This window comes from Manduca sexta, chromosome 27, assembly GCF_014839805.1.
Source record: "Manduca sexta isolate Smith_Timp_Sample1 chromosome 27, JHU_Msex_v1.0, whole genome shotgun sequence".
Lineage (NCBI taxonomy): Eukaryota > Metazoa > Arthropoda > Insecta > Lepidoptera > Sphingidae > Manduca > Manduca sexta.
The window spans coordinates 16,752,158-16,764,654 of NC_051141.1; the positions used below are offsets into that span (position 1 = coordinate 16,752,158).

Consider the following 12,497-nt stretch of genomic DNA (forward strand, 5'->3'; position numbering starts at 1 on the left):
TAATGTATGAGATCCCGAGCCATTTACATTTTTAAATTATTTTATACTAGTGTCTATTGACGATCTCGCGCGCTACCTATGTGCTTTAACGACAATTTTATATTTACAATACTAATATTACATCCGATTTAATAACAACCAATTCCTCTCCTATTTTATCTGTTTAGGCTAAGTTCCCAAATTTAATTGACCATAATATTCTCAGCTTTCAAAATATCACGATGCCAAATAAATTAGCTTCTATTCCATGTTCTTAAAGGAAAAGTTTAAAACTATATTCATTTATGAGGTTCAGGCTTACCTCCTTCTTGGGTCGTTTCCCTAATTCAGAGGGTCGGGATCATCAGGGAATTTAGTTCGCGCACAATTTTTTGTCATTTACTTTGGTTCTCGGCTTAATAAATTTCAGCGACATTTATGTCCAGCATACTTCGCATTTCATCCGTTCAGCACATTGTTTTCCTACATCTCGGTCTCTTGCCATTAATTTTCCCGTTAATTATTACTTTCTGGAAATCATCACCGGGTTGGCATGCAATATGACAAAAAAACTTAAATATTCTTTGCAGGCTACCATCATGTCAAAATTTGTCAAAATTTTTTTCGACTTAGAGAAATAGATTCATTTTCGTACGTCATAAAGCAAGCCAAATTGATCATCTAATTACATTAAAAAAATTAGGCATAGGTGCATTCATTACACTGCCATAAAGCTGACGATAATCCTATCCTGCAAACTCAGTCACGCTGTACTCAATTATCATTAAGGGAAAATCACATTACCCCGTGTACGTAACACATTTTTGTCCGAACTGGCATTCGAACTAAGGACATCATTGTTTGCAATGTACCGTTGACGGGACTAATTGTACAAATTAGATTTGACGGACTACGTACCAGGTGTAGCGACAATCCAATTCGAACCAACGTCCATATCGTAGGGATCAGCTACGGACATATATCTATGTAGGGAGTGATGTACCGACGCTGAAATAGGATGCAACGTCCATTAATTATTGATGATAGCGTTATATATGTAAAGTTATGTAGTTATAGGTAGTTGTTTGGAGTCTGTTATTAATGGTTTTTAGTAGTATATAATGTGTAATCAGCTGATTTCATAACATTTTGTTTAGTTTTTTAGTTGATAGCCAGTACCAAATTGAACATTCAAATCATTTGATCGAGCAATTTCAATTCCGCAACTAACATCATGTATTCGCGAATATCTTTCAACTACCAACTCCATCTTCAATAGACAATATCACGTTGTTAGCCAGCTTTCCGCAATAAAATATAATATCAATGAAACAAATATAGCAAATTGAAGAACCTATTGTTCACAAGAGTCTTCTGCATCCGTATGAATGTAAAATTCTGCGTGGGGAATATCAATAACAAGCCCGGCACGGACTACGCTCAGACAGTTCTATTATTACTTGTCTTGTCGATCAATACTGTATCTAAGGGACGGAGCCCGGCAACTGTGCTAAGTGTAAAGAAATTTATCATCACTTAAAGGACCGTTCATACTGTATGGAATTCGCGCGATTGAAAGTTGAACAACAAATTTCGATTTGATTAATTTCGTTGCGGGATAATGACATATTAGTTTTCCCTGAGACTCGCCGAGCTTCACTGCTCGGTGTCACAAAATGCGTGCCACTGCTGATCCTGGCTTACAGGAGTTGTAGTGGTGGGTGTGAGGGCGGGAAAGTCTCTTAAAAAATTTCGATTGTAAAATTTTGCTCTTATAAATGAATGGAAAACATACTGTACACTTAAAACCCTTACCAATAAAAAGTTCCTCTTAGGACAAATTTATTATAATGAACTTGTATTCACAGTAGTGTCAGACTCAGGACATGGTGTCTCAGTCGTCTCGTAGCAAACATGAAACCGTCCCCCCGAGGCAATTCTTGTGCGCTCGGTCTTCAGACCGAATGCAACTCCATGCATTTGTAGCGGCCCTAGGCACAGTTAGTGCGTATAGTTCGTGGAGTAAGTTCACTAAGGCCTATAAGGACCCCTCCGCCCGTCCTTGGTGAGGGTACCTGTCTGGTCTTCCCCCACACTTCCCTCCCAACTTTCTTCCGAGTTCCTGCGATTGCTAAGCTGAGGGATTCCAGTATCTCGTTCGCACGTTCCCCCGGGGAAGACTTCAGGGACGCCTAATAAAAAAGCCAAACCAAACTGGGTTCTTCGACGTTCCTTTATTTTTTAGAAATTAGTTGCACAGTTATGATATAAAAAAAAATTAACACCCTAACTAAAGATAATATATATTTTGGAAATATGTTTTTTTTTCTATTAATTATAAATTAAAATGGATAACTTCTAACAATACTGATTACGCACCGTTTTGCTGGCGGGGGCGACGTAAACCTTCACTATGGTAGTTGTTTTGTTAAAAATAAATAATTTCGTTGCGTTATTGACATGGCAATATTACCCGTTGTGAAGGAATGTAGACTTGAAGATCGTCGTTATTTTATTAAATTTCCTCTGTGAAGCATGTGTACATAATACAGGAGATATTAAATTTGTATCGTAACTATGTGGGTCGAGAAATTGTGTTTTAGTTTTAATACCGAACAATTTATGAAAATTGAATTAGAATTTTTATTACCCTTGTGATTTCCGTATTTTCCGACGTATTTGCCATGCCTATTATTGTAATCAAATCTAACAGCTTATCTGATCCCTTTTCGTTTAATTTCTATCCGTAGTATTTTATAACTGGCTTATCTAGTTGTAAACGTCCCTATACTTAGGTTAAAATGCCATCTTAGTTCATTATTTTGTCTCCCGCTTTGCTATGAAGGGAAGTGGACAATTAATATTTCCAACTCCTCCCTATCTTTCTATTTGATTAATTTCGTTGCGGGATAAAGACAAATTAGTTTTCTCTGAGACTCGCCGAGCTTCACTACTCAGTGTCATAAAATGCGTGGCACTGCTGATCCTGGCTCACAGGAGTTGTAGTGGTGTGTGTGAGGGGGGCAAAGTCTACCCTTGTTATCATACCATACCGCGATCGCGCTGGTCCATTGCGGTTAGTAGACTTCAGAGCTTCCTTAACAGTGTATAGATATAGGCATTAAAGTGTTTGTAGTTTTGATAGTGACTACATTAATCCTTAAAGATAGTGTATCGGAGACTGTCTCGCGCCACAGTAACTCCTGTAAGCCAGGTTCTCCTGTAGCACGCATTTTATGTTACCAAGTATTGAAGCTCGGCAAGTGTCAGTGAACACTAACCTCTCTGTTAACCCGCAACGAAATTGAATCAATAGAAAGATAGGTAGGAGTTGAAAAAATTAATTGTCCACTCCACATGCCACAGCTAAAAGTAGTGCATTCTATATAATATGTCGGCCAACGAAAATTGCATCCCTCGACGGCCGAATGGGACGTGATTCAATTACCCTGAACAGGCCGCTATAACGAGTTTCCATGCACGTGCACCTTGGTCGATATCCATTTGGGCCCAAAACATATTCCCATACCCGCCTAACAATATGAAACCTATATACCTGCGTTTAATCTTATAATGGACACATCGAACTTTGCTGACATGAACGGGAGTGGCAATTTAAAGTTGGACCAACGTGGCCGTATTGTTATCAAAGTTCTCAGTTTCCGAATATGCGAATATTTTCTACGAGCGCACCATATTTGTGCATTTTGAATGTTATTTACTGTAGGTTTACACGAAGGACCTTATTAGTACACACCAACGCTTAACAGCCAAAAAAGCAGCTGTGGTCGGAAACGAATGTGTGTCCGTGAAAGACAATGGATTTTTTTGAATAAGGTATTATGACACTCACAAGATTCAATTAAATGTTATTTGTCAGTTATTGTATTAAACAACTAATGTATATCGTACTCATTTCACTACCATTTATCTGGGAGACTAGATTAGAGTGTGGCTTTTGTTTTTGTACGGCTTATACATTTATGTGACAAATAGCATTTACTCAGAAGTTGTGAAACAGACTTTATATTGGCTAAATCATAAGAATAGTACGAAGGCACTTACATAAAAGTTTTCATACACAACATTAAGTTTACGCCTGTATTGGCGTGCAGCCAGTGCACTCACGCTCAGTCAAGCTTATAATCCATCCCTTGATCCAATGGGGAAGCGCCTATCGCCAAATTGGGTACATAATATAATCTCTAGCAACTCATTTGTATATTCTTTGTCCTAAGATAATACTTTTATGGATCGGACTTTGGAAATGATTTAGGGTTTCAAAATTTCCGCCAAGAATTAATAAATTATGTTTTATTGTCCTGAGATTGCAGTGACAATCTGATACGGTGATTTTTATGTTAAATTGGTTCCCAAGGTGGTACTGTTGGATGCTACAAGTCTTTTAATACATATACGACACGGAATCTCGACGGCTCGTATAGATATGAGATTTCGTCGCAGCGCGCGAGTGTGAAACTATTAGAGTTGCGGACTTTTACGCGATAAAAAAATACCGTGCGTCACAAAAATATATTTTAGCAAATATGAAATTTAACCGTTTTTCGAAGTTTTATCTTTGAATATATTCTAATCCAATTTAAAGGTACAAATACTAGACAAGCCGCAGACCGCATTATATAGACCGCAGACATATCTGTCTTTTCCATAAGTTTTCCAATTATATCAGATATAATCCAATTTAATTTACGTGCCATTTCGAAAACTGACATTTAAAGACCGCTTAATTTAAATGTATTAAATGTACTAAACAAACATTTTATCTGATGACTTTCGAAATAAAATGATGGCACCTTGTGGTCCGCGTGAGCATTCGTGCCGCGATTGGTCGCAGCCGCGCGCCGCGACCGCACGCTACAATGTCGTATTGCTTATGAGTTCATAGAAACTAAGTGTCGCTTCCAACCTGTGGCCTGCTGCTGCGGTTTACGGCTCGTCTCGGACTTGAACCTTTATCAAACCCTATGTAGGTCCAATACTGGTGAGGGTCGCCGGAGTCCGAAGGATGAAGTCCAAAACCGGTCCCTGTGGCACTCAATGGGGGAGGCCTATGTCCAACAGTGGACGATTTCCGGCTGAAATTATGAAGTTGATGATGATGGTCCAATACAATGATGACAATATACCTCAGTCAACCGTTTTTGAGCTTCCACAGCTCAATTTATACTGGCCGCTATTTCTATGTTTATTATTCTTTGCAGCGTGAGTCACGCGCACTCGTGGAAGCTGCTCAAGCCGCATATGTTCGCCATCATCCAGGACGTGTTGTTCCCGCTCATGTCGTACTCTGAGAGCGACGAGGAGCTCTGGAACACCGACCCGCACGAATACATACGGATCAAGTTTGGTGAGTTTGTTTGTTAATTTTATGATGCAAGATGGTGAAGTGTGGATGGCATTGTGTGAAAGATGATTTTAAAAGTTATGTATAATTATAATATTATTATTGCATAATGGAGTCCAAAGAGATAAATAGAATGTATATTATTAGTAGTAAGGAAGTACGAATCGCATTTTATTTTATATCAAAATAGATAACAGTCCATGATTATGTGCCCTCAAAGATTACCGTTAGTCAGAATTACTTCACGCATAACGAATAATGCAACAAAAGTTAATAGAAAGCAGGGCAGATATTCTAATGTATATCTGCCCTGCTCTCTATTAACTTTTATCTTATTACATTAGTTGGGGTTAACCAATTAAAGTGACATCCCTATGTCGATACGACTGAACGCTCAATGAAGGTAATACTTAAAACACTCTGCACTAGGGTCGCCACTTTCTTATTTATTTCGTTCAAAGCCGTCAAAACTTCTGAAAGTATATTTAAGTCTACATATTTACGGTATAGATATATTTTACTCATGATTTTTTAAATTTAGGTTTATTTTTCGTTATTAAAAATTCATTCACACGAACTTAAAAATGTTCTAATCTGTCCGGTTCCTTTTAGTACTCTTGAAACAAATTAACATTGGTAGGTTGTTTTAGATTCAAGAAAACTTAGACAACCCTGCGTAGAGCCAGTAACAATTTTCTGTGAAACGCATTGTTAGGTTATGAACAGTGAATGTTATACAGAGGATATGTTAGCGAGGGTGGCACTAACAATGAATGCAGCGGATATCATACGTGGTATTACGCTACACGGGATGTTTAACGGTAATTGCGATACGCCAATTTGTGGCGTTCTATAGAAATTTTGTATTCACTTACCTGGGACCTTATTCTCTATGCCACACATTATTTTTACAGTGCGTAACAAGCTCGTAACGCATCGCGTCACGTTCAATACAATAGAAATTGGCATACAGAATACCATTCCACACAAATATCACGAAGATAACATGACACGGCCGCGTTACGCGTTTGCAGTGTCATAGAGAATAAGGCCCATGCCGTGCGGGCTACGTTACAGTTGGTTGATCATGTTAAATTATGATATTGTGCTTTGTAGGAATATGAAAATATTTTATAACAATATTTATTAACGATGAGTTTAATTTGCTAACGAATTTTAAGGTAATTTTTGCATTCAGTCGCAGGATTTAAATTTATTTTTACACACTTCATAATATACGTGTTTTATGGAGGAATAAAGAATAAGGTAGTTGACAAATTTTTTAAAATACATTTATCAAAACTCATTTTTATCCAAAAGCTATCGGAAAAAGAATTTTTAAAATCCACGTAATAATAAATAACTTATAAAGGTTTGAAATTTGGGCGAAAGGGAAACTGTCAAATTACAGTACTACTAAAATGTGACGTCACCCAGTGCCACTGGCCACTGTGCCACGCTGTATGAGTGAGAAGAGGACAGCGCGTTATCCCCACCACGCCCTTACTATTGCTCACAACAATATTTTGAATACGCATAACTGCTTTATTCCTCAACCAATTTTGATGCTGATTTCACAGAAGAATTTCTTTTTCATATTATTATCTGTTACATATTAAATAATAAACTAAACCAAACATAGGAAACTACCCTAATTTACTAGATAGTAGATTGATCATTTTTGTATATTTTTTAAAATTTTACCTAATGTAGTATAAATTTATTAGGTTTAGCAGAAATTACTTCGATGCGATTAAAGACCGCTGCTGGTAAAAAAAGAAACGATAACTCACAAGTAATCTAGCCCTCTATGGGTCCAAAATTAAAACTGTGCATAACGTCGCTACAAACTTACATACTTTATCTCTTTATAATATATTACAATATGGAGTAGAGGTCTAACCGTTGATGTCTTATCCTCTCCCAGTGAGCGTCCTGGTTAAGGTTCATAACCAGTTAGAGGATTGCTTTCAACGTGATCGCTTAATTTTCAAGGACTGCGAGTGCCATAAGCGCTTTTCCAAAAGCCCGGTGTAGTTGTATAAGATGACTCTTGTCAGGCTAACAAACGTACGTAACGAAAAAAAAATATAGCGCAACCTTAGATAAGCCGATAGAGGGTCATCGGATTAGTGTAAATAATTTCTCACGCAGTTAAACGAGAACATCCCACGGTAGATTTGCGCGTTCGCAAAGTTTGAGGTAATGTTTCATAGGCGATAACGGTCTGTCGTGTCTGCTTGTGAAACTGAATTATGATGACGTCGATATCTGCATGTAATTCAACACCGCGGATCTGTGCATTGTAGTGGGAGAGCAATTCTCCATAAGGGAAATAATTTTATATTCAAACAGATTAAGCATAAAAGCTTTGGCGTCTCATGATAACGCGTTGATATAAAATGTATACATTCCTACTTTTTCTCCCACAACACCGTCACGACACCGAAGGGGACAACCATACTTATATCCATGATAATATTGATATAATAATCAAATATATAGTAGTAAATATAAAATTTATTGCGTAGATACAGTGTATAACAGTCTCCACTCTCTTGCAGACATATTCGAAGACTTCGTATCCCCGGTGACGGGGGCTCAGACACTACTCATATCCGCGTGCAAAAAGCGGAAGGGCATGCTCGAGCGCACTATGCACCTCTGCATGCAGGTGCTCACCAGCCAGAATGGAGAGTATGGGCCGAAACAACGCGACGGCGCCCTGCACATGGTCGGAACGCTCAACGACATTCTCATCAAAAAGAAGTTCTACAAAGAAGAAATCGACTCTCTCCTCAGCCAATATGTGTTCCCAGAGTTCCACAGTCCACTGGGCTACATGCGAGCCAGGGCTTGCTGGGTCCTGCACTGCTTCGCGAACATTCGCTTCAAGACCGAGCCGTTGCTGCTCGAAGCAGTGCGGCTGACCATTAACGCGCTGCTTACGGACGCCGAGCTGCCGGTGAAGGTGGAGGCCGCGATCGCGCTGCAGATGCTGCTCACGTCGCAGGAGAAAGTGCACAAATACCTTGAGCCTCAGGTCAAAGAGGTCACCACAGAGTTGCTAAAGGTCATTCGCGAAACCGAAAACGACAACATCGCAAACGTTCTACAGAAGATTGTGCCAATGTACACCGAACAGCTGATGCCGATGGCATTCGAAATCACCGACCACTTGGCTACCACATTTAGCAAAGTGATCGAGACGGACTCCGGAACCGATGAGAAGGCCATCACGGCGATGGGCCTGCTCACCACTATGGAGACTGTGCTCAACGTGATGGAAGACAACCCCGAGATCATGGCGCAGCTCGAGAAGACCGTGCTGCGTGTCGTCGGACACATATTGCACCACAACATCATTGGTAATTAATGTTAAATCCCTTGCTTATAAACATTTTAAATGAGTGTTTTGTTTCACTGGGTAAATCTTTCACAAATTGAGATTCGTTATCGATAATTTGTTAAGCCTCAAGTGTCATAGATTTTTATAACAGTGCTTATATATAAAAAAAAAACAAACACTGTTTAAACTTGTTTATAAGTAAGGGAGTAATCCTATAAAATAGTTAATCACGCATTTATTTGTCCAGTAGAACATTTTATTTACTATAGCACCTGAACATTCATCCCATCCTTTTTATTCAAGATGGAACATTTACGACAAAACATAATTGACATTAGGGTATGCACCGTTTTTTCCAGAATATTACGAGGAAGCTATGACTTTGCTCTGCAACCTGACTGCAAAGACCATCTCCGAGGACATGTGGAAGGTTCTGGAGCTGCTGTACCAGGTGTTTGAGAAGGAGGGCTTCGACTACTTCATGGACATGATGCCGGTGCTGCACAACTACGTGACGGTCGACACGAACGCGTTCCTCTCCAACGAGAATCATATACTGGCCATGTTCAATATGGCTAAAGCGGTAAGATAGTTTTCTTTTTACACATAATAATGATTGAATCAAATTAAATATCTAATTAGTGAGGCCAGTATACAGTTAAAACGTGTACCTGTGATATTAAAAAAAGGTACAGATAAATGTGAAAAATTTCACTTTTTTTTATACATACTTATAGATTTGGGCTATTGCAAGAAGAATTTATTTTAACTGTAATTTTAATCTCATGCGATTTCTTTTATGGTAATAATTTCAAAAGCGAATTCTTTTATGAGACTGCTTTAATTTTACGACGAAAATAAAACAAAAAAATATTTTTCGAGTGATGTACTTTTTTATCGCTCTTTTTCGAATCACGTTACAGATTATAGTTACGAACAACCTATTATATAATAAGTTTCCTGGTCACTATTTACAGATTAGACTATATGAGATATGGATTTTAAGTTACATACAAAACAAAGCAGCTATAATGTACACGGCAATATAATTATAATCAGATATTAAGGAAGTTAAATAACTTGTATAATAACCTTGTACTACGATATTTAATATTTGACAGATTTAAATATAAAAATTCAGCTTAAATATATATTTTAGGTTAATGTGTATTAATTATTGTTGCAAAGCGAATTGTTGCTGATATAGATTTTGCTTAATTGTCTCCGGCTTTGCAAGATATACATGGATTAAATCAATTTCTGAATTGTGCATCATTCGTTGAAATATCAGTCTAAAACAGTTAAGAGGCTGTATCCAAAAACTATTTTACAAGCAATACAAAATAATATATATCACTTGGTAAATCTTTCACTTGGACATGTCATTCTTATATATTTTTTGTTTTCTATTAGTGTAAATGATGGTAGAAGCATACCTTGACTATGACTCCACAGACATTACTCTGTTGATCAACAAATTCTCAATCTTTTGTGCAGTTGCCACATTGACGTCTTATGCCTTTAATTATCACATTAATATAGAAGTGAAGTCCATGTAATATAATATGCTGTATACGGCATATTCTTTTATTTTAATATATGTCGTTTGGGGTTTAAAGCAATATTTTTGGTCGCAATAACCTTAGTGTGAGCCCAGCATAACTTTAATAAATGCTTATCGTGTTTATGTCCTATTGTTTGACTGTTTATCTGAGTTGAATTTCAACTGCATGTAATTCTAAACATTTTGTCTCACAATGAGCTGTCTAAGCCAATCTGGTGCCTACTATTTCACCAACTTTTTAAATAATCTCAGTACATAATACTCATTGTCATTCTATTTATCCTGAAGTTTATCATAAAATTATACAATAATGAAGAAGTCAGAACAGTGTTAAAACTTCATATGATTATACTGCAGATGTGTGATATTTAACGAATAATTTACTATTTATTATTCTCAAATCAATCCATTGATTGTGGTATAATGTTATTGCTTTCTGTTTTATCACTTATATGTATATTGGCTTTTTGCTTATTCATCGACCCATTTCGCATCCTGTATGTATATTTATGATCTTTGGTAAATTATAATTTTAAATGCGAATTCGTTATCTGAACACAAAACTTGCACGATGCTAGCGTTGGTGTCACAAACATTTTGCAATGCTAATAATTATGTAAGTATTGTAAAATATCTAAGATATTTATATGAACTAAAAAAGTATATGAAATGCAATTTATTTAGTTATTGGTTACTGCTACGCTTTTATCTAGCGATTGTATAAATAAGCATAACTTAAAATATGGTTATTTTAACCGTAATCCTTATTTAAGTGAAAATTCCTAGTACGTAGATGTCTGTTTCATCCTATAACATTTACAAACAAAGCAAATTTGCATTGCTATAAAACAATTAAATGTACTTTTTGATCATAAAATAGATAAAAACGTATTACAATTCACCTATCAGAGCGAAATAATATTCTGTGTGATAAAAGCTGAGCTAGAGAAAACATTTAATAAATATGTATAAATTGACCAGTAAAATTAAAAACCCTGATGTCACTTTCTTTTATTAAACTTAACCTTTGGTGTATAAGAAATTTGTCTTATTATTTTCGACAATACACGCGAGCCTTTTTATTTTACTGTTCTCGCTTTACAAAATTTATCTTATATAACCAGCATTAAAACATTAGACATGCATATTTCTATGATAAAACAGTATTCAGTGTGTAAAATATATTATCATATTACTTTCGTCGCTGTGCATATGTATATCCATTTAGAAAATACAATGTAATAACTGTTACTGAATAAAAAACATAAAATGAAAATTAAGATAATATTGTAAATAAATAAGTAAAATAAACACTATGTAATTCTATCAGGTCCTCAACTCGGATGCTGAAGATGAGTCCGAGATATATGCTGCGAAGCTTCTGGAGGTGATGGTGCTGCAGTGCTCGGGCAAGATCGACAACTGCCTGCCTTCGTTCGTGGAGCTGGTGCTGAACAGGCTCACCAGGAAAGTGAAGACCTCTGAGCTCAGGACTATGTTACTGCAGGTAAAATATGCGGAAGATATATTGTGCCGAAAATCAAGAGATACGATATACTGGGTGGTTGCTAAAATGAGCGGTGAACTCATTAGTATAATAGAATAAAAATAAATTGGTGTGGTGTAGAATGATAATAGGCAGTGAAAACTAGTGTGACAAAAAGCAATGCCCACAAAAACAGTGTCTAATTTAAGGATTTTTGGAGTGTGAATGGCACAATTTGAAAATATGCAACAGCAAAGATGTTGGTTTATAATAGAGGGATCGCATACATTGAGTATACAAGCATAACTAATGAATTCTATGATTAATAGAAGTTCATCTATCCCCAGGTCCTCATAGCTATCCTGTACTGCAACCCGCACCTACTGTTCTCAATCCTTGACAAGCTGCAGGAGTCAGTCCCGAACGCGTCCATCACACAGCACTTCATAAAGCAGTGGATACACGACACCAACTGTTTTATGGGGTGAGTTGTTATTATAAAGTTCTAGATTTATGGTTATTTCTGCTTATAGTAAGGTTGGTAAAGACTTTCAATCACAAGCACTTGTTTCGAAATTATTTGCCTATAAAATATGGTAGATATCTAGGTTTTCTTTTATTTTTTAATTTCCCTATCTGTTCCATCTACAATCGGCTTTCTTAGCCATAATTAGATGTGATCTCAGTGGGGTATAGATATCTAGGGTTAAATATTTATGTTTAGGGATTGTCAGGGTCTACATTGTTCTATGAT

At 36.8% G+C, this 12,497-nt stretch overlaps 1 protein-coding gene across 2 annotated transcripts in view; it reads left to right on the plus strand.

Moving 5' to 3' along the window:
* The window catches only part of LOC115439914 (importin-7), a 33,236-nt gene that overhangs the window by 11,958 nt on the left and 8,781 nt on the right, over window positions 1–12,497 (plus strand). For both annotated transcript variants that reach the window (XM_030163982.2, XM_030163983.2), the window contains exons 5-9: window positions 5,202–5,347; window positions 7,909–8,712; window positions 9,053–9,276; window positions 11,588–11,764; window positions 12,091–12,227. In XM_030163982.2, coding sequence (XP_030019842.1) covers window positions 5,202–5,347; window positions 7,909–8,712; window positions 9,053–9,276; window positions 11,588–11,764; window positions 12,091–12,227 — 1,488 coding nt within the window. The remainder of the gene's footprint in view (window positions 1–5,201; window positions 5,348–7,908; window positions 8,713–9,052; window positions 9,277–11,587; window positions 11,765–12,090; window positions 12,228–12,497) is intronic.